At 37.4% G+C, this 12747-nt stretch overlaps 1 protein-coding gene across 1 annotated transcript in view; it reads right to left on the reverse strand.

The window, feature by feature from the left end:
* The window catches only part of UTRN (utrophin), a gene marked incomplete in the record, with an annotated part of 519651 nt that overhangs the window by 329319 nt on the left and 177585 nt on the right, over positions 1 to 12747 (reverse strand). The window contains 3 exon segments of the mRNA XM_070073468.1: positions 1025 to 1175; positions 6747 to 6919; positions 8037 to 8228. Of these exon segments, the coding sequence (XP_069929569.1) occupies positions 1025 to 1175; positions 6747 to 6919; positions 8037 to 8228 (516 nt within the window).

The following is a 12747-nucleotide window of genomic DNA, read 5'->3' on the forward strand; positions in this document are numbered from 1 at the left end:
GGAAAAAATAAAAATTAAAAACTAAAAAAAGTAAATCTATAAAAATAAAAAAAAGAAATCTATCCCAATCTCATGAATGTCATCAAACATAATAAAGAGAAATAGGACAATCTAATAACAGAAAAGAAAACAAATTAACAGCTCTTCATATTGAAGCACTAGCATCAGTCACGTTTGAGTAAGTGAATTGCTTCTCTTCATCCAAAGAAGTGCTCAAAATATCTCTTTTAAATATATATATATATGTATGTATATAAAAGCATCTCTTAAATATATCCTGCCATATATAAATGAGCTTCAGTGTGCCTCTCACTGGAGACATTGCTTCACTGACTGAAAATCATCAGGTAACAGATAAAAGGGATATTTTAAGGTCAAATTTCAATAATTATCTATAACTACAAAAATATGAGTATTCTCCAATTCCTCACAAAGCTTCCATATAAGATATATTTTTAAAAAGCATTAAAAATATCTTAACATTTTAATGAAAGAGAAAATGTTTTTACAATGGTAAAATTTTATTTGCTCCCCATTATTTTTTAAATAATGATGATTATCCAAACTGACTTAGCTATTGTGTCATATTTTCCTGAGACTGAATTAGACTTACATGAGCAGCTGCCCAATAAAGCCAAGAATAATTTACTTTTTGTAATAATTATCAATGGTACAAAGAAAACACTGAGATGCCTAAGCATATTTAAGTACAGAAAACAGAGATGAGGTATGCATATATATTTTTATGCTTGATGCAGATCTGGGTACAAAATTTTACAAATGCTATTCTGAATATATGTTTAAAAAAATTCACACTGGCCACTAAAGAGTATTTTCTATTTAAATTTCTTTAAAATCATACACGACCAATTTGTCTTAAATCTCTGAAACTGGAAAGTAAACTGGAACCAAAATTGCAAATTCACAACTTGGTGCTGACTTCTGAAATCTGTGCCAGCAGCTACATGCTAAATATGGAAGAAAGCGCTTCCTCAGATCCCTTCCTCTGACAGGAAACACTCACCTGCTGATGCATCCGGGCTTTCTCTAAGTCCAGGCTGCCATCAGGAGCACAGGTATCAACCAGCAACTCCTCAGCTTCTGTGATCCACTGAGTAAGGTCATTAAGGTCACAGTGAAACTGTCGCCATTCTTCCACAGCCCTATCCAAACAGCTAGAGGACAACCAACAAAATAAAATAGGTCTCCAAACTTTCTAAGGTTACCTAGAAGCATTATTTTCTGAAACAGAAATTCAAATCTCATTGAAACTAAAAGTCTCAAAATGAGTGAATTCACAGTGCAGTGGTCTACAAGACCAATTTTAATTGTTGGTTATAGTTAATAATTCTCTTTATAAAAATGGGCATAATACCAAGAGCACAGCAATCTGCAGACATCACCATCTATCCACCCTCTTCTTTCTCTCTCTCTCTCTCTCTCTCTCTGTCACATACACACACACACACTCAGTACACATTAAGGCAGCTTTTTAACAGAAAATATTTAGCTTTCTCAGGTTTGGAAAATCAAGATTGATTAGCTGTAGACATGTTAACCCTGCAAACTTTAGGCACTTAATACTTAAATTCCATAAAATATTAAATGTGATTAATTACTCCATTCCCTTAGGGGAAAAAATGTATTGTTTTGTTGCCAGAATATTTAGTCCTCAACTAGAACAAAACGCAAAAGGCCAAAATCATTCAAAATTTCTTTGTGCTCCATTATCTCTGTGTTACAGATTTAACCATGTTTCACCAAAGTTGTACCCCTAATCCTCAAGGTGACAGTATTTAGACATAAGGCTTCTAAAGGGAGTATTCAGGCTAAATGTGGTTGTAAGGGTGGAATCCTAATCTTAAAGCACTGATGATCTCATTAGAAGAGAAGAGATACCAGAGAGCTCTTTAATGTGAGGACAGAGCAAGAAGGCATCCCATTGCAAGCTCTAAGAGAGGCCTCACCTGAAACCAACCCTACTGGCATTTTTTTTTTTTTTTTTTTTTTTTTTTTTTTTTGACAGGCAGAGTGGACTGTGAGAGAGAGAGACAGAGAGAAAGGTCTTCCTTTGCCGTTGGTTCACCCTCCAATGGCCGCCGCGCTGCGGCCGGCGCACCCGCGCTGATCCAATGGCAGGAGCCAGGAGCCAGGTGCTTCTCCTGGTCTCCCATGGGGTGCAGGGCCCAAGCACCTGGGCCATCCTGGGCCATCCTCCACTGCACTCCCTGGCCACAGCAGAGAGCTGGCCTGGAAGAGGGGCAACCGGGACAGAATCCGGCACCCCGACCGGGACTAGAACCCGAGGTGCCGGCACCGCTAGGCGGAGGATTAGCCTAGTGAGCCGCGGTGCCGGCCCCTACTGGCATCTTGATCTTGGGCTTTTAGACTCCAGAACTTGAGAAAAAACAAATATCTGCTGCTCAAGTTATAAAATCTGTGATATCTAGGTATGGCATCCCAAGCAGACTAATAAGGGGATACTTCAAAACGTTCATGGAAAATGGAATTAAAAGATAAGTCTAGGGGCTGGTGCTGTGGCGCAGCGGGTTAAAGCCGTGACCTGCAGCACTGGCATCCCATATGGGTGCTGGTTCGAGTCCAGCAGCTCCTGGCTTCAGATCAGCTCAGCTCTGGCCGTTGCGGTCATTTGGGGAGTAAACCAGCGGAATGGTAGACCTCTCTCTCTCTGACTCGAACTTTCTCTGTAACTCTGTTTTTCAAATAAATAAAATAAATATTTAAAAAAAAAAAGATCAGTCTATGGCTGCTATTTGGTCTAGCAGTTAAGACAATTGCATCCCAAATTAGAGCTCTTGGATTTGAGTTCTAGCTCAGTTCCTGTTTCCAACTTCCTGCTGATGCATATTCTGGAAGGTACCAGGTTCAAGTGACTGGGTCCCTGACACCCTTGTGGACGACTTGGATTTTGTTCTTGGTTCCTAGCTCCCGCACCTACCCAGCACTAGTTATTGTGGGCATTTGAGGAATGAGTCACTGGTGTGTTCTCTCTTTCTCTCTCTCTCACTTGCTCTCTCGCTCTCTCTCAAATTAATCAATTATTAATTAATTAATATTTTTAAAAAGATGTCTTATTGGGGGACAAAAATTTGCAAAATCCATACATAGGATTGGTCTTGAAAAAGTCCATGGAAAAATGTATATTATGAAAGAACCATGTATGAGTTTCAACAATTTACACATCAATACAAATGTATACTTTAACTCCATTTTCCACGAGCTTTTTAAAATCTCCTATATACTTTCGGTGATGACTAATTCAAGTACCACATTTACCTGATATAGCACAGCATGGAAGTGCAAAGCCTAGATTAAGCAATGAGACAAAGGACTGTGGGGATGACAGTTTAAACCTAACTCCTTTAGAGGTAAGAAAAAGTAAAATTCCATTGCTCATCATATTTGAAATACACAAAATAAGTATAAAGAAGGCAAGCTTTGTAGGATTTGGATCCTACAGAATTTTTTTTCTATTTTATGGCTGGAGCAGTAGCTCAGGGAGAAGTTAAGAAGAGAGATCTAATATCTTAATAATATTTATAAAAATTTTATTTACATAATAAAAATGTGATTATTTTTAAAATAATAAAATTATTCCTGATATCACTAACTCCTAAATATTTATATGGCCTTTCAATGAAAATTATTTTTTAAATGTAGCTGAGATGTGTTGAATGATCATAGAATAGCAACACTGTATTGAACATGACAAAAATAAGAGCATTTCAAAAAAAATACTGAGAAGATATTAATATTAACTGCATTATTTTTATAAAATGTGCATCAACTACATAACTCATAATTTTCAACTTCAAGGCGTTGCAATAACAAATAAAAATGTTGCCAGAAAGGCTGCCCCAAAGATTTAAAGATTTTGAAAATAAAAACCAATAAACATAGATCAATATCACAATTAACAGAACATTAGATTTCAAATAAATCTAACCAACACAGTTACAGTTTAATGGATTAACCTGAGAAGACTTTGAAAAAGGATGCTCAGGGCCGGCGCCGCGGCTCACTAGGCTAATCCTCCGCCTTGCGGCGCCGGCACACCGGGCTCTATCCCGGTCGGGGCGCCAGATTCTGTCCCGGTTGCCCCTCTTCCAGGCCAGCTCTCTGCTGTGGCCAGGGAGTGCAGTGGAGGATGGCCCAAGTGCTTGGGCCCTGCACCCCATGGGAGACCAGGAAAAGCACCTGGCTCCTGCCATCGGATCAGCGCAGTGCGCTGGCCGTAGCACACCGGCCGCGCCGGCCATTGGAGGGTGAACCAACGGCAAAAGGAAGACCTTTCTCTCTGTCTCTCTCTCTCACTGTCCACTCTGCCTGTCAAAAAAAAAAAGAAAAAGAAAAAGGATGCTCAGGTAGGGTTTGCAAAGCCTTCACCTCCTTTCTATCCAGCAAGCTCCTTACAGGGCAAAAGGGATGCATGAAGGGTTAGGGCTTCCATGGAATCCAGGAACTCGAAGCCCAAGCCTTGCCGACTGCATAGAGAAGTATGGTAATCCTTCCCATCATTTTTGTGCTTATGAACTGGACAGAAGTTTGCTATCGTGAGTATTCCACCTGACCTTGCCATCTTCCACTCAGACTCATTCACCCCCACGTTCCCAGTCACTGAGAAAGGCAGCATCACTGCCTAGGTCCTCAAGCCAACGACTTGACTATCACGTTTTACTCATCTCTCTTCCTTATTCCACGTTTTTTCTTACATCTGTAATTTATGTGTTCATGTATCAGTATACAAAAATGTGGCTGTTATATCATTTGGTATACAGATATTTATAAACACTTTCTTCTCTGAATTATATCCCTTATAATTATATACACGTCTTTCTTCACTTTATCTTTCTCATGCAATACACATTATATGATATTAATATACACATTCCTGCTTTCATGAACAATGTATCTGTGTGTGTAATTTACATATGTATGTATGGCAGAATGTTAAAAATTATTAAACCTAAAATTAAGTGAAATTCAGATTATTCAATGTGAAATTTAGAACAAGCAACTAAAAATTGCTTTTAAAATATACATTTAACCAACTCAAATCTTATTTGACAAGGCCATATAAAAGTGGAAGTTCTCTCCTCCCTTCAGAGAAAGGTACCTCCTTCTTTGATGGCCTGTTCTTTCCACTGGGATCTCACTCACAGAGATCTTTCATTTAGGTAAGTTGATCTTCTGTATATAAAGATTATTGAAAATGAATCTTGATGAAGAATGGGATGGGAGAGGGAGTGGGAGATGGGATGGTTGTGGGTGGGAGGGAGGTTATGGGGGGAAAAGCCGCTATAATTCAAAAGTTGTACTTTGGAAATCTATATTTATTAAATAAAAGTTAAAAAAAAATATACATTTAACCAATTTCACAGTGAAAAGGTAACTTATATACAGATAAATAATGAATGAAATCACAAAGAAAAAGACTATAAGATATAAATAAAGTTAAATGTTCTATATATCAAAAAAGTCACCTTAACAAAATTAAACAAACCATAAAAAGTTATGAATAATTAAGAAAAAAAATATAAATGGCTAATATCCTTAATGTAGACAAAGGCTTTTGCAAATTAATATATAAATAGTAATACCATGATAGAAAAGTAAAAAATACCATGAACAAATGTAAGAATATTCAAACCTTATTAATAAATAAATGAAGAGAAAAATGATATCTACTCTCTCAATATAAAATTGAAAAAGACATAAAAAAAACTGCCAATATTGCCCAAGGTTCTCAAAAAGTATACTATTGCCAGTTCTGTTGACTGGGGTATACTAACCTATTTGAAGATGTAATCCAGAACTTTAAAGTGGATTCAGATCTGGCTGAAGAGCCCATGAGAGTATTTGAGGCATGGAAAGCCAAGACACTCTGGCAAAAAAAAAAAAAAAAAAAAAAAACACAACCCTACATGAAAGATCTCTGCGAGTGAGATCCCAGCGGACAGAACGGGGCCATCAAAGAAGGAGGTACCTTTCTCTGAAGGGAGGAGAGAACTTCCACTTTGACTAGGACCCTGTCTAAATAAGATCAGAGTCGGCGAACTCAAAAGGCTTCCATAGCCTTGGCAAATCATGACTAGAGCCTAGGGAGATTACTGACACCATAAACAAGAGTGTCAAATTGTTAAGTCAACAACAGGAGTCACTGTGTACTTACTTCTCATGTGGGATCTGTCCATAATGTGTTGTCCAATGTGAAGTAATGCTATAACTAGTACTGAAACAGTATTTTACACTTTGTGTTTCTGTGTGGGTGTAAACTGATGAAATCTTTACTTAATATATACTAAATCGATCTTCTGTATATAAAGATAATTGAAAATGAATCTTGGGCCAGTGCCACGGCTCACTAGGCTAATCCTCCGCCTTGCGGCGCCGGCACACCGGGTTCTAGTCCCGGTCGGGGCGCCGGATTCTGTCCCGGTTGCTCCTCTTCCAGGCCAGCTCTCTGCTGTGGCCAGGGAGTGCAGTGGAGGATGGCCCAAGTGCTTGGGCCCTGCACCCCATGGGAGACCAGGAGAAGCACCTGGCTCCTGCCTTTGGATCAGCGCAGTGCACCGGCCACAGCACACCGGCCGCGGTGGCTTTGGAGGGTGAACCAACAGCAAAGGAAGACCGTTCTCTCTGTCTCTCTCTCTCACTGTCCACTCTGCCTGTCCAAAAAAAAAATAAATAAATAAAAATAAAAAATTAATTTCATTTACACATACCCTTTACGGTCATTGTACATTCTGTTAATTCTGTCCCATTTTGCATTCAGCTGCGTAAGTGTATCCCTGATCTGAATGGCTTCAGGTCCAGAGGCTTCAAGGATAACATCTGGCTGCTTTTCATGAACGACTGCAATCTGTTCTCCAAGTTTGTCCAGTTGGTCTTTGATGTTCTAAAAATACATTGTCATACATTAACAAAATCCAGCAAAGTAACAAAAAGAATGGAGTTAGAGGTAGCCAAAATAACATCCATTTAAAGTAATAACAAGGCCAATCAGTGTTGCTCATGCCAACTAGAAACTTTAAAAATATGTAATATCCTGTATTAGCCAAAATGAAAGTAATGCTACATAATATTTCAATGGCAAGTGGGGAAAATCTTCATGGATGGTCAAAGAGGTATTTGCATAGGACATACAAAAATCTTCAATATCATTCTCTAAAGGCAATAAAGGATTTGAAGCTAGAATTATTTATACTTTCAAATATCTAATAAGCATAGCTTAACTGACAGAAATAAGACACCAAACCTATCTTATCTGAGGTTTTATTTTGGCATTAAAAATGCAGTCAGATTATATGAGAAGGTTTTTAATAGTTTAATTAACTTATAATGAACATGCCAATCCACGTTTTAACAACGGGCCAATCTTAAATCCTTATAATGAACCTGATCAATGCTGACATTTTATGTCAACTGACAAGAAAATTTATAAGACAGGCTATGCTCTGTGTTTATGTCTGATTTTAAAAAATCTGATATTGTGAATAATGTGCATCCTTTAAAATCCATACCAACTTTTATAGATTAAAAATCTCATTAGTGATTATAGGAAAGTAATTTATTGGTACAAGTTTTTTTTAAGGGTTTATTTATTTTATTTGAAAGGCAGAGTTGCAGAGAGGCAGAGGCAGAGAGAGAGGGAGAGAGAGAAAGAAAGAGAGAAGTCTTCCATCTGCTGGTTCACTCCCCAGATGGCCGCAATGGCCGGAGCTATGCTCTTCCAAAGCCAGGAGCCAGGAACTTCTTCCAGATCTCCCACGTGGGTGCAGGGCCCAAGGACATGGGCATCTTCTGCTGCTTTCCCAGGACGTAGCAGAGAGCTGGATCAGAGGTGGAGCAACCGGTACCCATATGGGATGTTGACATTGCAGGTAGTGGCTTTAATGGCCTTGCCACAGCTATTGGCACAAGTTTTAAAACACAAAGACCAGGCCTAATAACAAATTCCTTGCTTTATTTCTATAGTGACTGCAGCTATTCTAAAGCAATGCCTGGAGAATTACCTTCAGAGAATCTTCCTGGAAAGAGAAGTCTTCATACACAGGGTTGTGGAGCTCTGGAATATTAAGTGATAAATCAACATCTTCCATGGAAAGTAAAATTTTGTTAATTTCAACCAGATAATCTGTGGGGAGTGGTGAGGATGAAATTCCAGAAGCAAGTTGGCCTGTTTTCCTCTGTTGAATAGGCATGGCCTACAAAAAATATTAAAATAATAATAATATTGGACATATCCTAAAATATCCTTATGATGAGTAATGTTAAAGTGAAGAAACAAGATTATTGTGTGTATAAATTTAATATAAGGAACTAAAATCTTAAAACACCTTCAGTTTCATATTTTAAATCTGCATTTCTGTAGACACCCTTAATAAACTCCATTCTAATTTTCATCTACATCCTGCTGTTAAACAGCATCAGTAAGTTAATATTTACGAGGGTTTTCTCTAAGACCTATCTCAGCCAACAGTAAACATCATTTTTCTGAGTCATGGAAATCAAAATACACTGCCCATCATAAATTTCTGCATGAAAGACAACATGGTAACCATTATCATTTTACACTTTTAAAAAACCAATAATTATACTAAACACTTCTGGACCTCACTGCTGGAAACATAAATAAGTTAATCATGTCTTCATACGAATATAAGAAATATAATGGGTATTTCCGTTAAAATCATATGCAGGTAATCTAGCACATAATCATAACCTTTGAGATCAATATTACAGAGCATGAGTATCCTACATGAGATAACAGGTCCTAAAGTGCTACAGCCAGACAAATCCACTCACTGGCCCTAAGACAGATTTCCATAGCTTTCCAAACAACCAGGTGCTCTCTGGGCGGGACTATGAGTTATCCGGGAGCTGATGTCCTTCACTCCCAAAGGACTACAATTTAACAAATGCCGTCTGCTGTGAAGATGACCACAGAGATAGGCTTGTTCAATCAGTAATTGAAAATGGATATAATCCCTTAATGAAACCAAAACCCAACTAAAATAATTGAATCAGAACCATAGGATTGACCCTTGTATTTATTGCCTCCTAGAACTCAATATCATTATGAATAATGTGCATCCTTTAAAATCCATACCAACTTTTATAAGATTAAAAATCTCAGCCGGCACCATGGCTCATTTGGCTAATCCTCTGCCTGCGGCACCGGCACCCTGGGTTCTAGTCCCGATTGGGGTGCCGGGTACTAATCTCAGTTGCTCTTCTTCCAGGCCAGCTCTGTGCTGTGGCCCGGAAGAGCAGTGGAGGATGGCCCAAGTGCTTGGGCCCTGCACCCGCATGGGACCAGGAAGGAGAAGCACCTGGCTCCTGGCTTCGGATCAGCGCAGCCAGGCTATAGCGGCCATTAGGAGAGTGAATCAACGGAAGAAAGACTTTTCTCTCTGTCTCTCTCTCACTGTCTATAACCCTACCTGTCAAATAAAAAAAATCTCATTAATAATTATAGGAAAGTAATTTATTGGTACAAGTTTTTTTTTTAAAGGTTTAAAATGAGGGTAGTCCTCAGTTCCATCAGTTGATGGGTAGTCCTGGTCAGGTTAGAAACAACCTAAACACTTGTTGACTTTATCAATAGAGTTAACAGTGCTTGTCTTTAATATTAATTTTATTATCCTAATGTCACATGTTCAAATTTTAGCGAGAGTGCATTTCCAGATATTTAAATATATATATATAATAAATATATATAAATTATATATATGTCTAAGAAAGCAAATTCTACTTTTTAAGCAAATGTGAAAGAACATTGAAATAATTTGTCTATTTAGGAACTATTATAGAATAAAAAGACTGGAAATTTTTTTTCAGAAAAGAAAAAATTAAATATATATTTCAGATTTTCATTTCAAATAGCCTAATTTGGGGGTGGGGAAAATTGGTTATCACAAAATTAGGCTCAGTTGTTCTTCATCTTAACTTTAAGGAAAAAGAAAATAATTCAGTGAGAGTATTTATAGGTGGTAGGTGTTTGGCACAGCAGTCAACACACCACCTGGGCAGCCCACATCCCATACCAGTGGGCCTGAATTTCGGTCCTGTCTCTGCTCCCAATTCCAGCTCACATAGACTTGGTGAAGCAGCAGATGATGATTCAAATACTTGGGTCCCTTATGCCTCGTGAGGAAGACCCAGACTGAGTTTCAGGCTCTTGGTTTCAGCCTGGCCCAGTCCTGGCTGTTGCAGGCATTCAGGAAGTAAACCAGTAGATGGTGAGATCTTTCTCTCTCTCTCTCTCTCTCTCTCCCTTTCTCTCTCTCCTGTCTTTCCCTTTCAGATAAATAAATCTAATCAATTAATTGAACAACTAGGAATACGAATAAAAAGATTTCCTGTTTCAGTAATCATGTCAGAGAAGTGAAACTTTGGTTCCTGTTCTTCTTGGCTCCCATGCATTAGCCAGAATCTTACCGAGAGGTCATCTGTTTTATAAGACCCAAAAAGGTTATAGGTTTGTAACTACTTGATTGTGCTTTTCAGACACGTAACTTTGTAGTACTTTCCTCATTTTGCATCATTGAATACTACATGCCAGAATTTTTCCTAATCTGCTCTATTCCATTATGTTGAGTCACTTTTACAAGTTAGCAACCATCACAAGCCCAGGAATCCTGCGTTGCATCCTCAGTTACTTAACAGGCTATAACTGCAAGGCTGCCAGTACCTGAGGGGTCAGAGTGAACTGGGAGTTGAGTATGTATCAAAAGGTTTCAAATTTTTAAAAAGAACACATTCATTAAGACTGTCTCTTTTTCTATTTAGAGTGTAAAGATAATCCAGGGTTTTTCTGAGCCTCATATTTTTGTAGAAGCAGCCAGACAGTTTAGGATTTAGGCTTGTACTTTTAGTTTCCAAAAATAGGGCTTATTACCCAACAGAGTGATCCATCATAACGCCCTATTAAAAAAAAAGTCCTCAAGATCTGGCAAATTTTACTTTTCTAGAAAATTTTACTTTTCTAGAACTGTGCTAGACTACAGAAATCCAAATATACTACAGGTTAGTACTGAAATGAGATAGTGTCACATGACACAGCTTATGTCACATGAAAAAGCAAACCACAGTCCAGATAGATGAAAGAGTTTATCTGAAACAGAAGTTTGTGACATTTTTTAAGTTTTATTTTTATCAGCATGGGAAAAAAACTGTGGAACTAAGCAAAATTAAATATTTATCAACTATTTACAAAGACTTTTCAGATCCCAAACAGGTACCCTCCTCCAAGAAAAAAAATCCACAGATAAAACATAAACATGTAAGACTAATCAGAAAATTTAAATGGTTATATGTTAAAGGTCAAGTAACTAGAAGATAAACATCATCAAGATAATATTTTATAGCTAATATTACAAGAAGTCAATATAGTTATTTAATAAAGGGCTTAGGCATATTTAAAAAGTTAATATCCTAGTAAACAAATGGGAAAAGGTTAATAACACATGTTTCAAATAAAGAAATGAGTTCTTTATTCTTATGTTCCCACACAGAAACCATCTAGAAAGTTTTTTTTACTTATATATATATTTTTTTAATAAAATGCTCACACCAGAATCTACCTGGAGAGCTTTAGATTTAACTGGTTTGGGATAGATTTGGTCATTACTATTTTGTTTTTAAAACATTGCCAAGTGATTCAACTGTTCACAGTTAAGAACACTAGCTTTGAAAACTATGCATTTGAAGAATATATCATAGCAAACATTACTTACAATAAATAATGCAAGTGAAAGCAAAATAAAATGAGTCTATAATAGTATATATTACTACTTTTGGAAAAGTATTAATCTATTAAGCTTAAAAGTCATTTATATATGTTCAGAAATTAATAATTTGTGATTTGCTACCCAAAGATGAGTAAGATGTGGCCTAAATCCTCAAATAAGACCCAGGGAAGGAAGATGCTTCAAAAATGAATAACAATAAAGCAAACAATTATATATAATCAGATATTAGAAACAAAAACAGAGCTAAGTCTTGAAAGATAATACATTTCTCAAATAAAATAAGGACAAAACTCACTCTGGGGAATGGGAACAAAATTAGGAAGATCCCAAGTGTGCTAAGGCATGCAGTGTGTCTAGGAAAATGCAAAGACAACAAGCCCCGCTTATACTACAGGGCCAAAACAGGAAAGAGGCAGCCAGAGGTCAGATGGAAGCAATGGCAATCACTGATGAACACCTAAAGGTTTTCCTGTATTTTTCAATATTTTCCTGAACAATTTCTTAGATAATAGGATAACACAATCAGCTATGACATTGGGGGATATAATTCTGAGGAAGATACTGAGATGGGTGAGATCAAGAAAAACCGGATAGAAGAAAGCCAGTGGGAGACCTATTGGAATTAATAATGGGAGAAAATCTTAAATCTGAGCTATGGAAAAAACAGTGAACTAACTCAGAGAAAAGTCACTTTGCCTTGATCATGAAACAAGTAAATACATAACATATCTAAGCACACTTAACCTCGTGTTAGATGGACCTGATGGTTCTAAAACCTACTATATTTTGTGTGAGGAACAAAGTATGTGAGAAACAAGAGATAGTTGAAAATGATGTTGAGGATTCTACCTTGAGAGAGTGGCTGATTTCTAAAATAATATAGAGAGTGAAGTAGGAAATATGGGGCAAGGCATGAGGGGAGAGCAAGTTCAGAAAGGGACACATCAGAAGGTTGCGGCACACAAAAACT

This window comes from Oryctolagus cuniculus, chromosome 5 (assembly GCF_964237555.1).
Source record: "Oryctolagus cuniculus chromosome 5, mOryCun1.1, whole genome shotgun sequence".
Taxonomy (NCBI): domain Eukaryota; kingdom Metazoa; phylum Chordata; class Mammalia; order Lagomorpha; family Leporidae; genus Oryctolagus; species Oryctolagus cuniculus.